At 35.8% G+C, this 21281-nt stretch overlaps 2 protein-coding genes and 1 non-coding gene across 7 annotated transcripts in view; all 3 read right to left on the bottom strand.

The window, feature by feature from the left end:
• LOC123901491 (nucleobase-ascorbate transporter 6-like) overlaps nt 1–21281 on the bottom strand; it is a 69608-nt gene that overhangs the window by 22060 nt on the left and 26267 nt on the right. For 2 of the 4 annotated variants that reach the window (XM_045951650.1, XM_045951651.1), the window contains 4 exons: nt 15207–15323; nt 15013–15117; nt 14173–14217; nt 13746–13852 (listed from right to left, as the gene is read on the bottom strand). In XM_045951650.1, the coding sequence (XP_045807606.1) occupies nt 13746–13852; nt 14173–14217; nt 15013–15019 (159 nt within the window). In that variant the 5' untranslated portion in view covers nt 15020–15117; nt 15207–15323. Of the gene's footprint in view, nt 1–13745; nt 13853–14172; nt 14218–15012; nt 15118–15206; nt 15324–15870; nt 15966–16203; nt 16421–16690; nt 16974–17123; nt 17229–21281 lie in introns of those variants that run through there. The other 2 variants (XM_045951654.1, XM_045951652.1) reach the window with 2 other exon arrangements.
• On the bottom strand, nt 4459–4565 carry LOC123901503. Its single transcript, XR_006806901.1, has one exon. It is a non-coding gene; the product is annotated as a small nucleolar RNA R71 (small nucleolar RNA).
• On the bottom strand, nt 17447–21154 carry LOC123901494 (4-hydroxy-3-methylbut-2-enyl diphosphate reductase, chloroplastic-like). Of its 2 annotated transcripts, none has more exons than XM_045951661.1 (6): nt 21129–21154; nt 20319–20557; nt 18867–18963; nt 18519–18704; nt 18210–18296; nt 17447–17742 (listed from the first exon to the last, which is right to left on the bottom strand). In XM_045951661.1, exons 2-6 carry the CDS (start codon nt 20342–20344, stop codon nt 17677–17679), a joined length of 462 nt encoding a protein of 153 aa, XP_045807617.1. In that variant the 5' UTR covers nt 20345–20557; nt 21129–21154; the 3' UTR covers nt 17447–17676. The 2 variants fall into 2 exon arrangements, with proteins under 2 accessions (XP_045807617.1, XP_045807618.1); XM_045951662.1 differs by having other exon boundaries at nt 17675–17753.

Below are 21281 nucleotides of genomic sequence, written 5' to 3'. Positions count from 1 at the left end.
ACCCAAACCCGTTATTTAATTAACTCTGCCTTTATAAAATCTTTTTCGAAAATACGCAGCGGAAAATTGAAAATATGATTATAAAGCGCTGGTTTGAATATCACAAACTTCATTCAAAGATAATACTAAATACATTTATCTAGTAAAATATTCGAATGAACTAAAACCAAAACCTCGCATCGAACGATGCGTTATTAGTTATACAAAACGGATACTTTTCAAATGAAAGCTTAAGACCAACAGAGTATACTAAGAGGACTACATGCATATACATATAAAAACCCCTTTTTCCCGTGTCTCAATCAGAGCAGAGCTTCACCATTGCACTCGGACGAGGCTAACACATAACCTGTCAACCTGGACCCCCAAAGGTCCAGCAATTAACACAAAGCAGAGAGTTAGAAAACATAAACATAAATATAAGTGTGAGTAGTATACTACACACTCCACACGCTATCATACATTTCTAACTCACGCACATACATCGTCAAATACGACTACCAATTAATCATCCATTTACAAACACACCAATCATATAGTTTCACGTCTTCTCGGACACTACCAAAGTGTACATTTTATAGTCATGACGGACTCTACACTTGTTCATTTTATAGTCATGACGGACTCTACATTTGTTCATTTTATAGTCATGACGGACTCTACTCATATACCAAGACATGGCAACAATCACAGTATTAAACAATTAGTAAATACCAAAGCTTAACACATACGGAAAACACATTACAATCCAATCAGATAATGTCACATAACAATGATCAAATACATGTGCATTTACCCTAATGCATCTAATGTCAATTATCCAATGTCATGTCATCCCTAGACACGACTAATGCATGTGGTACCCATTTACATTGTTCAGATTTCAGTCATGACGGACTGTTCAGATTATAGTCATGTACGGACTGTTCAGATTATAGTCATGCACGGACTGTTCAGATTATAGTCATGCACGGACTCTACATCAGTTTTACATCATGCAGGATGCTGGCCAACTTAGACCATCTCATTCAGTTTTACATCGTTGCTGGATGGTGTCAGTTTTAGATCATGCAGGATCATCATCAATACAGTTTAAAATCATGTCGGATCTCGGTTATCATCAACCATCTCACTCACAAAGAGGAGTCACACAGTTTTATATCATGTTTGGATATGGGCTCTAGATTTCGGATAACATAATCCCATCTTCGGCCACTTTTGGAAAACATAGTCCATTTACTCTATTGGAATACACATGATTCCAATATCACAATTTATTCATGAATGCATGATTACTTTTAAACACATCAAATACATGACGCTATCTAGCTCGAAGCTATTCATTCACTGATGCGGAAACACAATTCCAACATCTAACACATTAGGATAACACAATATCCTATCACTCGAATCATAATTATTCACATGATAATTATCTGCATAACCATTTTTATACACACAAGGTTTCATTTACACTTATGTCATAAAACATACATCATTCTCTTATCATTGCAAATTAATGCTAAAACATATACATTGCTCACTTTAAGCTACAACTTATTGCACACACGTTTATCGATCATATAACGATTAACAATAAGTATTAACAGTATCAACATGTATCAACAATCATGTAAGGATACCCTTAAACCATGTTACAAGTGCCTAATTACACTTACAAACATTAACAAAATTTGCTGTCACAGAGGCCTTCGCTAAGCGAAGCCTTAGCGAGACTTGGCGAACCTCACCAGGAAGTCACCTGCTCATGGCGAGCTTTGGCGAGCTTCAGCGAACCTGTTCGCTACAGCGAACTCCTGGTCGCTTAGCGAACCACACCAGAACAGAATATCTGTTCTTGAGTTATCTAAGGCGGTTTAACCTTAAATCAACTCAAAAATTCATCTAGACATGTTATAAATTCTTATAAACAGCTAATTCAAGCATATATGGTATCAAGGAACATTAATCATCCCTTCCAAACATCCAAATACATCAAACAATCAAAATCATGCCAATTTCTTGCAAAATAAGCAAAGTTGCATAAACATGCAAATCATTGATCAAACATCTACATATTCCCATTTTCAACTCCCCAAAGTTGTTTACTTCATCTACCATGAGTTCACTACACATGTTAGGATCAAAAGAATCCATTTTCCATTAAGAAAATCACCCACAAAACCCACAAGAAAATAGAGTGGAAAGAGTTTGGGAATGGAGGAATCGACATCCTCCCCTCTTTCGAATCACTCACGAATATGTAATCTAACTCTCGTACCTTAGCTCGACGATTCCTCAAGCTTGCTCTTCTCTTTCTCTCCCACGAGCTCTCCCTCTCCCTCATGAGCTCCTCCTCTTGCTCTTTCTCAAGAATTGCAACTTATGAGACTATTCATGGTTGACTTGGCTACTTATAGCTCCTCTCTATTCTCATGGATCAAAGCCCACTTGGCTTAGGCCCAATGCCTATTCCACGCCCAAAGGCCCAAACAACATAACTTCTCGCTCATTAACTTACGTTCTCGCTAAATGATTATTCGCCGCTTAATAATTTAATTATAAATCACGCCCTCGCGTAATAAAATAATTAAATAACGAATACTAAATTTTGGGTCGTTACATAATTCACTGACCAGAGAGGTGTTTTTCACAAGTTCAACTACGCCCGGCGTGAAGGATGATCACGCGCGGCGTGATGGAGAAGTTGAACTACGCTGGGGGCGTAGGGACCATCACGCGCGGCGCAATAGAGCCAATGTTGAAGATGGGAGCCTTCAGATCTCATCACGCGCGGCGAAGGGCAGTTACACCCGCGGCGTGGACAGAGGAATTGCAACCACGCGCGGCGTGGACAGAGGAATTGCAACCACGCGCGACGTGGTAGATCTGGCGCGCGGCGTGGTTGCGTTTACTATATATTGAAATCTCATTTTCTGGTTCAGGGGTTGGAAAATCTGCTACTGTTCATCTACAATATGGTTTTAGGAGCAATCACAGTTGGATCCTGAACTTCATAGGATAGCTTCAAGCACCTCAGCAGCATGGATTCACACACCATGATGTTGAAGCTAGGAGGCGAACGAAGCAACATGAGGAGCTAGACTTCTTGTGGAGGTAGGATCTATGATAGCTTAGGATGTAGATTGATCTAATGTAACCTGCTATATTGTATGAATTTACTCTTTTATAGTGTTTACTTAATGCAAATCTGTACTTAAGGCCTTATGATCCTTCATTAGTGTTATAATGGATTTAGATTTGAGTCACGTATGAGAATATTGATTTAATATCTGAACTGAATTGCATTAAGCACTCGAGTGTTTCCGGTCGAGAGATTGAAACATAGAGTGTAGCGAACGATCAACACGCTTTCATATCATTCGTTGTAGGTAGCTTACATCCGAGAGATCGGAGGAGTATCGACAACGAATAGAGTGGGTTTTGACAAGAGATTGCGATTCACTAATTTGTTGATCAAGTTGTGAACACTTGAGTAATTTCATATGATACGGTAGATTGCATGTGATTAAGCTATAGCCTAGGTGATTCCGATGATTCTACCTCGCTTTTCCACTGATTACATAGCACGTTTTTCGTACCAATCAATCACTCAAACAAATCCCCAATTTATGTTTTCTTATTGCATGATGTTTATAGACTCTATTATACTTGTTTAGTCGCGCAATCCCTGTGGATCGACAACTCATTTTTATTACTACGTGGCAATTCGTACACTTGCGAATAGGTCATCAAGTTTTTGGCGCCGTTGCCGGGGATTGTTGATCGATTCGACAAGGCAATAGTGTCTATTTTTCTGTGTTTCTTTGATTTTTCTGTTTTATATTTTTCTTTCGAGAGCTTTCTACTTGTTTGTTTTCCTTGTGCATGCGGAGGACAGGTCCCATTGAGCTGCAGTTTGATCCAGAAATTGAGAAGACAGCTCGTGCAAATCGGAAAGCGGCAAGAGAAGCTCAAGCTTCTAGAGAAAAAGCTTCGTTAAGTGGTGAACCGGACTGTCAAGAACAGAGTTCAGCTGCTATGGAAGAAGAGCAGGATCCACCGGTCGTCGTTCCACCACTTCCTCAACCACAAAGACGTACTCTTGGTGACTATGGGCGAAGAGATAATGACGCTCTAGAAAATCAAGGTTTTCAACCGGCAAACCCGGTCTCCTTTGACATAAAGAATATGGTGTTATCCACACTAAAAGAGAACCCTTACTCCGGATCGGAATCCCAATGTCCTAACTTGCATTTGTCACATTTCTATGAGGCTTGCGGTTATACCGACCCACCGGGGGTAAGTGAATCGGATAAAAGACTAAGGTTGTTCAAACACTCTCTCACCGGCCGTGCTAAGGATTGGTTGGATACAATACCCGCCGGAACTATTGAGATATGGAGACAGCTTGAAAGGAAGTTTTTGGACCGCTATTTTCCTATTCACAAGTTCTTGGAAAGGAGAGCGGAAATCAGTAATTTCGAACAAGCGGATGGAGAGACACTTTATGATGCTTGGGAGAGGTTCAAGGTGTGCTTAAAAAGGTGTCCCAATCATGGTTTCGACGGCCACAATCAGATGCAAATGTTTACACAAGGTTTAAGGCCGCAAACACGCATGATACTTGACGCATCAGCTGGTGGTTCATTGAAAAATAGGGACGAGGCTGAGGCAAGAGAGCTGGTGAAAGTATGGCTCAAAACGAGTATAGGGCCACAAATGATAGAGGATCGAAGAAGAGAGGAGGAGCCTTGGAGCTGGACACGCAAACAGCTCTATTAGCTCAACAAAAGCTAATGACTAGCCAAATGGAAGCGATGATGAAGCTGCTGTCCAATCCTCAAAGTCAAACTTCTTCGATAGGTAAAATTGATAATGTGCGTTGTGATTTCTGTTTGCAGGACCATCCCAATGGCGTTTGTTTCCCGGAAGGCTCAGAGGAAGCTCGATACTTAGCTAATTTCCGGAAACCGTACATCAACAACAATAACGGTTCCGGATGGGGAAACAATATGCAAGGTCAAGGTGTACCTCAACAACAGCAAAGGCCTCCATCAAGAATGGAGGAGACTCTTAATCAGTTCATGCTAATGACCCAAAGCAACTTCGAAGCGATGAAGTCTAGTCAAGAAACCTCAAACAAGAACCATGAAGCTTCTATTAAGAACCTTGAGGTACAGATGGGTCAGTTGTCAAGACAGTTTTTGATGTTGCAAACTCAAGGGGGTTTCGGTGGAAACACTCATGATAATCCGAAAAATGAAACTTGCAACGGAATCACCTTGAGGAGTAGAGAGGTACCTGAAAGACCAACTGTTGAGAAGCCTTTGAAAAAGAAAGTCATTGAGGGAGAAGTCAAAAATAAGCAAGAGGGTGTAGTTGAAAAAGAGAGACACGAGGGAGAAGTCGAAAATGAAAATCTGTCTAAAGAAGTGGAGATGAGTGAGGATGAAGAAGAAGAAGAAGTTGAAAAATAGAGGGAGATAAAAGAAAAAGAGAGAAAGAAGGTTGAAAAAGGAAAGGGTGTTGATGAATCGCCATATGCTAGGATGCCTTATCCTAGGAAGAAGAAAGTAAAGAATCTTGAGTGAGAAAAGGAGTTCAAGAAGTTTATGAAAGTGTTAAACAAGCTTGAAATGGCTATACCATTGGTTGAAGCATTGGAACAAATGCCGAGTTATGCAAAGTTTTTGAAGGAGCTGCCTACAAAGAAAAGGAAACAGAGCAAAAACAGAGGTCAGTTGAAATACACAACGCTGGGGTGCAATATACACATCACGCGCGGCGTAGTGCAAGTTGAACAAAATGGTGCCTCTGGTTGGATAATTACGCGCGGCGTAACTGAGTACCACGCACGGCGTAGTGCAAAGTTGAAATAAAGGGTGTCACTGGTTGATCATCACGCGCGGCGTGGAGGAGTCCTACGCGCGGCATAAATACTGGGACTGAAGACTGGTGCTCACTGCTTCTATCACGCGCGGCGTGACCTGTCATCACGCGCGGCGTCGTTTGGTCAACATGACCATTGGATTTTGGTCAAACTGAACGTTTGAAATGTGCATCACGCGCGGCGTGGGGTAGTTCACGCGCGACGTCATCAGGTGACCCTGTTCTAACTATATAAACTCTCAATTTTTAGCTGAAGACTCACAATTCATCAAGGTTCAGATTTATCTGCTTGGTTTTAGGCTTCAGATCTATCAATTTCACTAAGTTCTTAAGTGTGATGTGAAGCCTAAAATCAGTGCAAGTGAATTCAGTTAACCTTCCTTTCTTCATTCAAAGACTATGCATTTCCTTTGGTAAAAAGTTTCAAAACGGTGAAGGAAAAATGTCTCTGCTCTCTAAGTTTCTGCTGAACTTGTTTTGCATTCATCACCATGGAAATAATTGCTTGATGTTGCTTGGATTTGGCTGGATTTGTACTCGTTTAACTTTGAATTTGAATTTTATTTTGTTTGATTGCGGAATGGTTTTTACTCTTAGAATTTGTTTCGATATTTTGGCATGTTCTTTCTAGTTACTTGAGTATCAATTGCTTGATTGTCTCCGTGTGTGATTTGTGAAACTTGCAGTGCAATAGCTTGTTGCACTCATGTGATCAAGAGGCAAAGGAAGGGAACGCACACTTTTTGACCGGTTCTTTGATTCGACCCAACCGTGAGGTATCGAACCAAACACTTCTCATTCTTTCTATGTGTGATATCCACTCATGTATTGTCTCTCGATTTTGCTTGTCGTCTTTTTATTTGATTGGTACTTTTGCGCACACACGAGGCATGTTGTTTGGTACCTTTGAGCTTTTCTATCCACCCTTACATATATATCTCTTTTGCTTACCCAATTTGAGCTGAAAAAGAAAATATTATTTTGCAAAACCTTAAGAATTTTTGATGAAAAAAGGCATGACTTTCTTGGAGGTTAGGCACCTAATTAGTGGTTGATGCGCATTGCTCACTACTAAGTTTGGGGTTGCTCTTTGGAATTAGCAACAAATAAAGTTTGGGGTGAGGGTACTAGAGAACTTATAAAAAGTTTTGAATTGAAAATTTGAAAAATTTCAAAAAGTTGCAAGGCTTTAGACAATGTGAAAGAAAAGAAAAGAAAAGATTGAAAAAAAAAAAAAAGAAATGAATGAAAAGAGAAAAAGAAATGCAAAAGAAGTGATAGCCTTGAATTTCAAAAACAATTGCAAACTTGTGTATTGAAATGGAAAAGCTCTCTAGTCCACTTTGCTCAAAAGAATAAGGTTTTGGTTTATGTTAATTCTTTGACCTTAGGGGGATCTAACTCCATGTTTTTCTACTACTTATCCTAAAAAGTCACCATCCACCCTAACCAAGCCACGTTATAACCCTAAAAGACCTCTAAAGTGTGTGCACAAAGTGAACCGAATGAATTTTTAGACTACTTGCAAAATTATTGTTGACTTGCATTGATGTGTTGATTTGAGTGAATTACCATGAATGAAGAGTGTATGTGAGTAGTGTGATGAAATCATAGAACCTTGGTCGGAAAGTGTGAACTACTTGAAAATGCCTTGCGGGAACGATTGTGCAATTGAGCATTATTTGCAGGTGGATCATTGATCATCAGGTGATTCTCACGTATGTATGATTCGAGTAAATTTAAGGAAAATGCCAAGGTCTTGACACAAAAGCTTGAGGTAAAGGTTGTTTCCTTGATGACAAGGAAAGGTTCAAGTTTGGGGTTGTGATGACGGATCGTCACACTCTTTAATCCATGCCTATTTTAGCAACATTAGATGCATTTTAGTAGGTTTTAAGCAATAAATTCAAGAGAAATCTATTCATAAGCATGATTACTTGTTATCTAAGAAAGCAGGAAAATGTGCAAGAAAATACAGATATATGCTACGCTGGGGGCGTGGAAGAGCCACGCGCAGCGTAGAGAGCTGCATCAGAGAAGACCCATTTTTACTTGAATTACGTCCGGCGTGGGACCTCATCACGCGCGGCGTAATTCACTGACCAGAGAGGTGTTTTTCACAAGTTCAACTACGCCCGGCGTGAAGGATGATCACGCGCGGCTTGATGGAGAAGTTGAACTACGCTGGGGGCGTAGGGACCATCACGCGCGGCGCAATAGAGCCAATGTTGAAGATCAGAGCCTTCAGATCTCATCACGCGCGGCGTAAGGCAGTTACACGCGCGGCATGGACAGAGGAATTGCAACCACGCGCGGCGTGGTAGATCTGGCGCGCGGCGTGGTTGCGTTTACTATATATTGAAATCTCATTTTCTGGTTCAGGGGTTGGAAAATCTGCTACTGTTCATCTACAATCTGGTTTTAGGAGCAATCACAGTTGGATCCTGAACTTCATAGGATAGCTTCAAGCACCTCAGCAGCATGGATTCACACACCATGAAGTTAAAGCTAGGAGGCGAACAAAGCAACATGAGGAGCTAGACTTCTTGTGGAGGTAGGATCTAGGATATCTTAGGATGTAGATTGATCTAATGTAACCTGCTATATTGTATGAATTTACTCTTTTATAGTGTTTACTTAAGGCAAATCTGTACTTAAGGCCTTATGATCCTTCATTAGTGTTATAATGGATTTAGATTTGAGTCACGTATGAGAATATTGATTTAATATCTGAACTGAATTGCATTAAGCACTCGAGTGTTTCCGGTCGAGAGATTGAAACATAGAGTGTAGCGAACGATCAACGCGCTTTCATATCATTCGTTGTAGGTAGCTTACATCCGAGAGATCGGAGGAGTATCGACAACGAATAGAGTGAGTTTTGACAAGAGATTGCGATTCACTAATTTGTTGATCAAGTTGTGAACACTTGAGTAATTTCATATGATACGGTAGATTGCATGTGATTAAGCTATAGCCTAGGTGATTCCGATGATTCTACCTCGCTTTTCCACTGATTACATAGCACGTTTTTCGTACCAATCAATCACTCAAACAAATCCCCAATTTATGTTTTCTTATTGCATGATGTTTATAGACTCTATTATACTTGTTTAGTCGCGCAATCCCTGTGGATCGACAACTCATTTTTATTACTACGTGACAATTCGTACACTTGCGAATAGGTCATCAAAGAAAAAGGTGAATCAAGAAAAAGATTAAATGGTAGGAGTCTACACTTAAGCCAACACCACAAGTGTATACTTAGCGAAGCAAAGACCACTATGTGAATTAAGAGTTGACGCTATTAAGGTAAGAGGGTCCTCCGTTGTTTGTTTATTATAATTATACATATGCTTAAGTGATCTTTATGGTGTGTGTAAATGACATATGAATTCTTGTGATATGCATGAGTTTATTTTCTTGTTAACCTTGACTAATTATGTCTTTTGATTTGGTGATTGGGGTTATCAATGATGTATCTGATTGGTGATTGGGGTTATCATTGGGGGAGATCTTGTTTCTAAACCAGTGTTGGAACAAGACCATTTTGATTAATTACTCGGTGGAGTAATTTTTGGTGTGACTAACTTAGAGATGATAGGGTTCATACATTCATTGGTGACGGTGTGATTCAGAATAATACCCAATGGTGGGGTATCGAACCTTAATACCCAACGGTTGGGTGTTTATGTCCAATGGTGGGACACTGTCCAATGGTGGGACAATTTACTCTGCGGAGCGGTGATATCCGATCATATAAGGTGCATTAGAGTATCATATAGACTAACCTCTAGGATTTTGTTGGGCATTGGAGGGTGTAATCATGGTGTCATGCAGTAAGTGATTGATATCTACTTGTTTTATTGGTGATAATTTATGATCATTCGGCATGTATATATGTATACTTGACTTATGTTTTCCTATGTTTTGGAGAGACCCTCACTATAAATTTGGTCAGGTTACTAATCCAGTTGATCAGAGTTGCGAGCAGAAGCGTGGTGACGTATAGTTGAGGCTCCGAGATTGGGGAGTGTTAGTCTTGTCGAGAGATTCACACAAGCGTCCAGAGTTATGACCAGCTATAGGTTGAGTGTTTGGGTGGTAAAAGGTCAAGATTCTTGACTTGGGAATTTATTTTTCAGTTAGAATTTAAATTAATCTCTTGTAATAAATGCTATTTCGATTTATTACTTTTGAGAAAGTTATTATAACATTTAATAATTATTTTTATTAACGAGATTTATAATTCTATTTTCTTTATTTGAAAAAAAAAATCGTCTGTTGCTTAAAATTTCGTTAAATAATGTATGAAAATTCGGGATGTTACAACCCGCTTGTCAATGCCCTTTATTTCATAGTACCAAAACGACTTGCTGACATAGTTGAAAATTATGAACTCTCTAAAATGTTAACTTTGTATCTGAGTGTTAATTGATGTCTCAAACCAAATGATTAAAATCTAGTATATTATTCAATTGAAGCGAGACATGAGCCTTATTCAAATAGGGTAAATCTAGTGACATCAATCAACCACTTAATAATACCACAGATATTTTATAGACATAAACTAACATACATAAACAATGCTAGGCCAAAAATGAATTCCTCGTCAGGCTTGAATGTATTTGTAAATAACATGGGTGAACCCTTTGCATTGAACTTGAGAAACAATAACAGTAAAATCTAAAATGCCATTAAAATCTGAAATTTAGTCATGGATAGAATAAGAGTAAATCCTTGAAAATTGAAAAGGCAGGGTCATCTCATCTCATATATAAATTAAAGATATATCACTATCATTTGAACAAAAACAAAAAAGCATTATCATTTGACAATATACTTTCGAATCTTTCATGTTACTCCGTCCGGTCCCTTTTATAAGGAACACTTTAAAAAAATCACACAGACCAATCAAGCACATTTGACATAGTTATTTTCATTTAATACTCTTATAAATTTATATTTATATTTTTTTTGTAATGATAATATAAAAAAAAATGGTTTTCATCCCAATTTAATCTGGTTCGGGGTCAATATTGGCATCAAGTGGTTATAGCCCCTCCCGATCGTAGTTGCGGGAACCTCTTAATTTCCTTTTTATTTATAAATAAAAAATTATTACAGCATACCCTTATTTAATTACTCTTTATTCAACAAACTTACTTATTTTTAAATTCTCTCTCATAATAAATAAGGGCATAAGTGAAATTGAACATTTAAAACATTTGAAAATTGGTCAAAGTTTCTTATAAAAAGGACCAAATTTTTTGCCCTAAGTGTTCCTTATAAAAAGGACCGGAGGGAGTACTTGATAGCTTTGAAGAGTAATTCTTGCAAGAATTGATACATAAGATCTACTCGCAGAGCAAAAGTGTTCCTGCACTAATTATTTAAAATATATATCTAAAACATGCATGTTCTAGATGAACAATATAAGCATATCTTATGATCAAACCAAATAAGGTTAACAATTGTGCCAAAAAAAGATCAAAAGAAATAAAGTGTCTATTGGTAAAACAACTACAAAGTATAGTTACATATGTGCGGAATTTATGCCTAACAGCCACGATGCCAAATCCAGCTCGAAAACTCAATACCAATTTTGTGAAATGGTGCTAAAAATATAAAAGCAGAAAACTGAAACTTTAATATGAATGAAATTAATCAAAATAAGAACCCCAAAAATGGACCAAATGTGAATTTAGAACATGAGGAATTTCAATTGCCGCAATAGAAATCACCATAGTCAAACTGATAAGATTTAGATGAAATAGATTTAAGACATTCAACAAAAGGGCTCATAGTCAAGCCAATATATTTAGTCTAAATGTTCATACACTATGAGAAAATGACCAAATAGAGTAAACCACATATGATGGATAAGTTTTAAGGGTGTAGAAAAAAGAGAGCCTACCTTATTACCTGTGGACAAAAAATAATTCAAAATAGAGAAAGAATTTAGCTGGTACATATTGGAATATATGTTTATACTGACCTACTTATAAAATTCATTCACTTAATATTATCAATAAAAGTCGTAATCTCACATAAATAGCACCTTTAAAAGGACAACTAAGAATCAAATTTAAGGTCATTAGAACTTAGAATTGCAATTGTATAAACATGAAAACAGAAATTATGGTGGTAATTAATTAATAGCCGTTGGGCAGCACAATCATAAGACCAAATGCAATGAAAATACACTCATAATGAACGAACAAAATAAACATATGTATTGCAAGATCAATAATTAAAAAAATGAATAACTCACATCAAATATGCTGATGTTCGAAATACAAAGACTTCTAAAGGATGACTTTTAAGTATGCCATAATGGTGTAATAAGTTCAAATATGTAGACTGTGGCAAATTAGACAAAACAAATCAATTTAACCACATTCAATAGTGGAAGGAACATGATTGTACCATGAACTATTATGCTTCAAAAGAGAATCCCATAAATTAAGCTACAAATTTTATTATATCTAATGAAATTTTATATGTGATCATTAAGCTAAAATTCATTTATTCTAAAATTCTAAATAATAAACCTTAAATAAAGAAAAGAAGGAATGACAAAACAAACCTGTCTGCTCGACTCTGCGGTGGAATATTTGTTTCAGAAGAGGATTTTGAAGCAGCATGCAGCCCATTATTTTCTACGTACCTTCACAGAGATTGGAAAAGTAAAGTGCAAATAAAATAAAAAGCATCGTTGATATATTTTATGATTAAAATTAGAAAGGGCAAGATGGAAGGGAAATGAAGACATACGATATTAAATCTGAGCCATCCCATATTGATTGAATGACTACCTGAATGCATGAATGTGTGGACCTGCAAAAGCAACGATTGACATGTTTATCCTCAAACCCCATGTTTATCCTCAGACAATGGTTTGCTAAAGCGATGACCGTCAAATTGTTGTTCTCTGCCTACTGTAGAATGAAAAATAGGAGCAAAATAAAGTAATTAGCAAACAATAAAGGAAGAGGAAATTTAAATAATATTTGTTATAAATTGAATGCAGTAAAAATAAGTGGAATGAGAATCGAGCTTCAAAATTTTCTCTATATGGTTTGAACTCTCATGGCTCACAAGACGAGCCACAAGACCCTTTAAAATTTCACCTTGGGCTTTCACATGGTCTTTTGAAGCTGGAGTTATAAAAATTTATGTAAAAATGCAGTGAATTTCACAAAAAGCTAGTGCGAAGATAATTGAATGGATAAATGAGATGAGCTATATTTGAAAATGAAACATTGAAATATGAAACTAACATTAAGTGTGGGATAAAACTGAAACTAGAAGAAATCAACAACTACAAACCTACTTAATTTTGAAACATCCATTTGGACCGCTTAGGTTAGAAATTTTTTATTTTGGGGGAGGGGGCTTGATCATGTTTGAGTTCGTTCGAATCAAATATCGGGTGAAAATTTAAAATTCTCTACCTGATGACCGATTCAACCTGTTCAGAAACTTTTAACACTAATTTTTAATTATTGGAATGTCAAATGCGGGTCTTAATATTTTTCCTTTTTCTTTTCCTGTTGGAGAACACATGTCTTCTTTTTTCCCAAACTCAGTCCAGGAAATTCACAAACTCCATTGTCCCAACATACAGAACCTTTCCAATAGCTACAGTACCAAGAGGCTAAAAATTCATGTTTTGAATTTTTCCTCAAATAAAAGGGCATAAAAAAATTGTTAACAAATACTTCATAAGTTTCTTGTTTATTATGCAGCAAACCCATACACCATTTTCTATCAAATACCATTTCTTCATATATGTGGAGCATGAGACATAATGTCAAGTTAAATAAATAGTGCTAACTTAACATTCATACCTGGTACAGATACGTCCGCAATTTCATCAAGAGCCCTGCATACAGAAGTTGCAGTACCTCCCTCACATAAGGCATCATAGGCAGCAAAGAAGGAAGAGGCTGATTTTCTACATTTAGATAAAGGTTCTCAATAAAAAAATTTACTATTATATTATATATTACTATATACAAAGAAAAGCTGATCTCACAGACCAGAGATCTCTAAGAACTTAATAAATAGAATACCAACCCATCAGATTTTAATCATATAATTACACATTTCATAAACAAAAGGTTATTCAGTGCTTCTAAATCTAGTGCAACATTAATTAATTTCAGTATATCAAATTATTTGAAGAAAACAGGTTTAAAAGAAATGATATCATACTTTGAGTCATTTATGAAATTTGAATAATAAAGAACGTCTATTTAAATACTGAATGCTCACCTTGTTGAGAACAACCACATGTGATTTGTTGGTAATAGCCATTTTCTGCAATAAGAGATTATATCAGGGGTTGAATAGAACTTTGGCTTTCCATTGCCCAATTCAGTAACTGTTGTAACCACCACTGCTCAGAGCAAGAAATACCGATGAATATATATGATAGGAAATAATACTACATCACACAATTCCAAAAACATATTTAAGTCTATTTTTTACATAAAATTTGGGCTAATTTTGTTGACACAGTAAAATTCATCCTTTGTAGATACAAAAATGCAACACGTGCATGAGGAGTTCAGTTGCCAAACTTGCTATGAATCATAGTGAAACAACTTAAACAATTATTAAAAAAACCTAATGATTAGACAACAATAAAAGGGGTTATTTTTTGCATAAAAAAATAGGCCAAACACATAATAATTATCTATTAAGAAAATTCAAATCTTCAAAATCGTCATAGTTTTACTAAACATCTGGTCTTTAGCAGGTTGTCAACGGAGATACAGGCCACATTATTGTTTTCTAAGTATTTAGGGAGGTTACACCAAACACAAGAAACCACATCAATGAACTTCATGCCTTTAAGATGAATGATAGACAAGTCATTATCTGTATGTACATATCGCACCAAGTGGAATATTTAAAAGAAAGGATGCACCAAATAAAATGAAATAAAAAGTAACCGAACCATTAAAGAAGAATATGACCGGACACACATTAACTAAAGACAACTTCAACAAGATAATACTGTGTAGGAAACAATAGCTTAAGGGATATGCATACAGTTAGGAATTAGGATTTGACAACTATGAAGGAAAAAATTCAGAACAAAAAATCCACCTTGCATTGGATCAAGCTGATTAGAAGAGCAGTTGTTTATATCTAGCCCTCAGCTAAGCCAGTGCCCATGATGATCAGCAACACAGATGCCAAAATGTTCTTAATCTGAATCAAAGCAACATCTCGAGGATCAGGGAAAAGCCTTGTTGTATATCTCATATTATTATTTAATCAATCTTGAAAGTGTTACTAACCTGAGATGCTTCCTTTCCGTTCATTTGATGTGCGGACTCCAGCCAAAGAAATGAGAAAAAGTTGAGTTTTTGGGGTGACATGCTGGCGGACTTATTATGAAATACCTCCCGCTGGAGCTGCTCCAAGTCATTTAGTGTTCATTATCCAAGGAATGTAAGTAATATTGGGTAAGATGAGTTACACGAATCGAGTATGTCACAATTATGGAAAGAAGAATTTGCAATATATCCATACTGAGACAACTAAAAAGTAGCATTGTTGTGTCAAAACACACCTAAATTTTAGTGCAATAGTAATCCACGAATAGTATCCAGAAAAATAATTAACAAAACTTGGTAGTTAGTTTTTTTATCTATAATTGTGATGCAAATTTAAATTTAAAAAATGACCAAATTGTTAAGGTTAAATTAGTCGAGAAATTTGTCACACCAAAATTAGTAGTTAGTTTAGTGACAGTTAAGTTAGAGTTCCCTTTATATAATGGTGTAGATTATCTGTAATTATTAACCAATTATCTGCCTAGTTCAAATTCTAATTTGCATCAAATAACTCTCACTTCCTCTCAACCACGCATTCCTATTTATAGGCAACAAACTCAGTTAGCTACAGATAAGAAACAATTACAATTCAAATAAAAGTGATGGTTGCTAAAGATGTTTTTACCAGAAATACTCATTAAAATCATCATGATTTCTCCAGGATGAAGGAGGCGCCTTCCCATTATCATTGTTTGCAGCTTTCTGAGTCTTCTTCTTCTTCTGATAATAATAATAATAATAATAATAATAATAATAATAATAATAATAATAATAATAATAATAATAATAATAATAATAATAATAAATGACTTGGAGATATATTTCAGTCAACTTATCGTAGTAAAAACTCATCTTGGATGGTTTCAGTGTTTTTCTGACCATGTCAGGTCTGCCGACAACATCAATAAAGTATAAAACAAACACCTTGAATATGTAAAGAAAGGTGAAAATTGCCAACCTGCTAGAGTTCAAGTTCGGCGGCAATTATCAGCTGGTCAAATCTAACTTACAATTGAAAGCTTTGAGGAGCAGAAAGGTCGGTGTGGTTGGTCCCGATATTTAGTAAGATTAGCCAAATGATGGTTTCTTGTGATCAGGTCGGTCTTGTGATTTCACAATTTGTGAGGGATACCCATTTAGGAAAGGATAGCAGATTCTAGTTCTCCATTATGCTTCTAATTTAGGAGATATTCTTATTAATATATATCTCAAATGACCGGAAAATAGAGAGAGAAAATGATAACAAAAGAAGTGGCAAAAACAAAATTAAGGGACTGAAGTGAATGAGCAAGTCAATGGAAGGTGGGAATTGAAAAAAAAAATTGTTGGAATTGCAAAAACAAAGAAAACTAACTATGTAGAAAAGTTTGGGAATATACTTGGTAGTTAGATTCAAACGTATTTCTGAAAAGAAAAAACTTCACATAGAGGAATGTTGTGGTTACCTTGCTCTTTTGGACTCCTAAACGAACTTAAAGGCCAGTTTCTTTATCTCTTTCGGCCTAAAATGTAGTCAAAATGCAGATTAGTTGTTCATATTAGGAACAAATATATTTTGGAGTAGAAAGACCAAATAGCAACAGAAAGTTTAAGATAAAATATAACCAGAATGTGGTGAAAAAGGTTATTGTGCTTAATGACTTTATCTTCCCTTATAGGACAAACTTCTAGCCAATCCAATGCAAAAAACTTCAATGCAATTCCGCCATTTCCATTGTAGACACCAATCTACAAAAGTGAAGACAAACTCAAACCATAAAACTAAAGCAAGAGATTTAACAATGGCATATATCATTGAACTCATGATTTAAAACTAAATGCATATAATTAAATGCATAGTATTCCAGTAAAGTAATTATATTAATCAAATACAAGCACCTTATATTATATATGGACAACCAGCTTTGAAGAAAATTCCAGACATCTTATGCAAAGCTTGGCTCATAAGACGAGCCTGCAATCCCATTTGCTGCATTCCAATATTATATCACCCTGTGCATTTTTATATGAAAAATATGGTTATTTAAAAACATTTTAATTGAAATGGTTATATAAAAACATTTCATAACAAGCAAAGAATTATATTTCCGAAACCCAATACATTATTAATTTAAATTTTAAGTTAAAATAATATACCTCCGTGAACAGTAATTTGCAGAGGAAACATACAATAGAGATTGTATTAAGTTATTCCATTTTTCATGCCATCAATAGAGATATATTTTCATGTCCTTGCAGCCAGAGTTTACAAATGCATGGATGATCTTAGTGCTAATAGATTATTGGTCTATGATAACAAATGGAAGAATTTATTTCATTTTACATTGAGGTTTCTCATTTATAAATTCTACAAGTTGAATTGTAACATAGCCTTTAATTCAAGTCTCACATGTCATTTACACATTTAATAATGTATGTATGCAAACCTACTTTACGTGAGTTGCAATGCTTCTTCCCTTTTCAAGTCAAACACCTTGATAAGTGCGTCTTCCACGACCTGTGTGAAATCTAATGATGCAAAATAGTATTAAACGAACTTCAATTGAATATTATCAACATAAACTGCCAAAGCACAATATTTGAAAGTTAAATATGAAACAGGCCATTTGCACCGGCCATTTCCAGTCTGTCTATTGTGGTTCGAAATTCCGCTATGCTACAACGCTATAACGCAGCAATAGAGACTGTTTTAAAACAATTTGTACTTGTTTCAAAATTTTATTATTTTTGTACTAAATAGCATATCATGGAACAATAATGATTTGTTTATATTCCTCAATGATATAAACGCTATAGCACCACCATAGCCTCATTTTGACAACATTGCTTCATGTTGGTTTACAATGGAGGCCGGAAGTATATTAATTGCATGAGCAGAACTATGCCGATGAAATTTACAAAAAACGAACAACAATGGAAGGGAACAAGTGTTTATCACTTCACATGCAAAGCAAGAGAATATACCTTATCTGGTGTAGATGCACCAGATGCTACACCAATCCTTAATGGACCCTTTGGTAGAAAGTTTTCTTTCTCCACAAGTTCGCCATGCTGAAAGATGAAACTATAAACATTATTATTAATAGTGAAAAAGAACTAATAACAGTTGGTGACATGAGGTATAAAGGACTCTTTGAATTGACTTGATTGAGTTTATCTATTGACATAAGCACTTGTGAGACCGCTTGGGAGAGTATACGAAAACAGTTTATGAAATGTCCATAAACTGTTTTCAGCTTATTTCCTAAGAAGCTTATAAAACAGTTTGCTTACATTCAATTTATGTGCTATTCTGTTTCCTGGACCAATTATTTGCTCACTATCAATCCAGTAAGAAGGAATTCCGCGTTCCTCAGCTATCTCTTGAAGGTGCGATGTATTATTCGAGTTCCAACCACCAACAACTAACATACAATCCATATCTTTCTCCACCAGCATGTAAATAGCATCTTGTCGCTCCTAAAAGGAAATTCAAAATAACTGTTTGATTAGAATGAAGGCATATAGAATGGCCACTGGCCAAAAATATATATTATGCATAACAGTGCGATGTAGAACTGGCTAAGAGCTGCACAAATTGTGTTGAAGCAATAACATCAAGAACTAGAGAAGTGGAAATACCTGAATAGCATCACAAATTGTGTTGAAGCTTATAAAGTACTCAGTAACGTTTTCCACACGATATACTTGCGCATCATTCTCCTCTCCACCAGTTTCCCTGTGAGCCGATCATCAAAATACATATAAGAATTAATTAAAATATATGAATAGAGAAAAAGAGAAACTCTTTGCCCCAACTACTAATTAAATTTATGTACAAGAAAAATAAAATAATCACGACATTGAAGGGAATTGGAAACAAGATTGTTGACAGGACAGGACAAAAGTCATACCTCGAAAAATACCTCTCTGGTTGAGCTGGACCCATTAAGTTCATATGATAATACAATAGTGCACGTGTCTAAATGCTCTTATGAAAATCAATCCACAAATAAAATTTGTACATATATTCAACCATTTAAAGCATTTTACTTGATTTATGGGAACTTAAGGGTCAATTCAGAGTTCTACTAGTTAAATTGGCCTATCCCTTTCTATATACAAACTTATTTTTACCTATTGAAATTGTTGGTGAGCTTCAATTGCATTCGGATCTAGTAACATTAATCGTTCAGACCTAGTTCAAATCATACATTTCTATCATACCAGAAGGTACATAATAATAAATTCTTGTTATTACTTACCAGAAGTTACTATATCGTAGGGTGGTTATTAGGTCCATTTTGTACCATTTTAAAGCAAGTCCAGAAACATCACCAGCAGCATCGTCAAGTTGTTGTATGATGATATTATTCAATTTAAGTTCGAGATCAGGATCGGCCCTAAAAGTGGGTTTGGTCAACTCATTAAGCAAATCAGAAGTGGCCATATAGTTGTCTACCCGGGCAAAGCTAAGTTAGCCATTCTTGTATGAGACTATAAGTAATGTGGAATGTTGTTAGTTAGTTAGGGAATATGAGAAGCAACAAACAGAAAAATAAACAAACAAACTAGTGGAATTGAAAATAATCATGCATACAAAAGACCTTGATTGGAGATTTATAAGCAACGCATCATCATCATCATCATCATAAAGCGAAGATTGGAATGTATCGGAGAAAGAGAGATAGAAGCCTAAACCTAAGGCGGGAGTGGATCAGCATAAGTCAAAACTCAGAATGCATGCGGCGGAATAAATCAGAATGAAAGAGAGGTTTATAAGCAACGCATCATCATAATCATAAACATAAAGCCAACTTTTGGTTTCGTCTTGGGCAAGGTAGTGGTTTTTTAATATTGACATGAATTTACTTCACAAAAGGCAAGTCAATATAAAAAAAGGCGGGATAAGGGCTAAATATCATTTGGAATAATCCTGTTTTCTCCCCAAGTGAACAACATTGTTACAACAATGAACAAGCATATGGAATAAATATATAAATATTAAATAGCAAAGGTGCAAGCTTCAATGTTTTATGAACTTTGATTTATCTAGCACAGGGGTGGAAACTGTGATTTGGTTCAGAAAAGTACCTTCGATAAACCATGGCTATGGCCATCCAGATGCATTATAGACTGCTCTAAACAAGGAAGGGTTTGAACCATTATTACTCAATTGAGCTCGCCAACTGGATAAAATTATATCATGACCGAAAGGACTCATATCAGGTAGTAGCGGCAGAAGATCATCCGAGTCTAATTAGCACACCTTGATTCATCACGGGACTTGTGAATTTGGAAGTCATAAAATCCCAAAAGTTACCATTATTTCCCTTCAGAAAGAAAGTTTAAAGATTAGACAACTAATATGAGCATATCAATCTTTAAAAATTGAAAAATAAAATAAAACAGAGGTAATGATTAGACAACAATAAAAAGGGTTATTTTTTGCATAAAAAAATAGGCCAAACACATAATAATTATCTATTAAGAAAATTCAAATCTTCAAAATCGTCGTAGTTTTACTAAACATCTGGTCTTCAGCAGGTTGTCAACAACAGGAGATACAGGTCACATTATTGTTTTCTAAGTATTTAGGGAGGTTACACCAAACACAAGAAACCACATCAATGAACTTCATGCTTTTAAGATGAATGATAGACAAGTCATTATCTGTATGTACATATCGCACCAAGTGGAATATTTAAAAGAAAGGATGCACCAAATAAAATGAAATAAAAAGTAACCGAACCATTAAAGAAGAATATGACCGGACACACATTAACTAATGACAACTTCAACAAGATAATACTGTGTAGGAAACAATAGCTTAAGGGATATGCATACAGTTAGGACTTAGGATTTGACAACTATGAAGGAAAAAATTCAGAACAAAAAATCCACCTTGCATTGGATCAAGCTGATTAGAAGACCAGTGCACATGATGATCAGCTAAGCACTTGCCATCCATTACCACCTGCTACTTTCCCTTCAAAGAGAAACATAATTTGTGAATCGAAATGAAAATATAATTTGATTATCGATTCAGTTTATTAC

Source organism: Trifolium pratense, unplaced genomic scaffold (genome assembly GCF_020283565.1).
Source record: "Trifolium pratense cultivar HEN17-A07 unplaced genomic scaffold, ARS_RC_1.1 scaffold_68, whole genome shotgun sequence".
Classification (NCBI taxonomy): Eukaryota; Viridiplantae; Streptophyta; class Magnoliopsida; order Fabales; family Fabaceae; genus Trifolium; species Trifolium pratense.
This window is presented reverse-complemented; position numbering and strand designations above follow the sequence as displayed.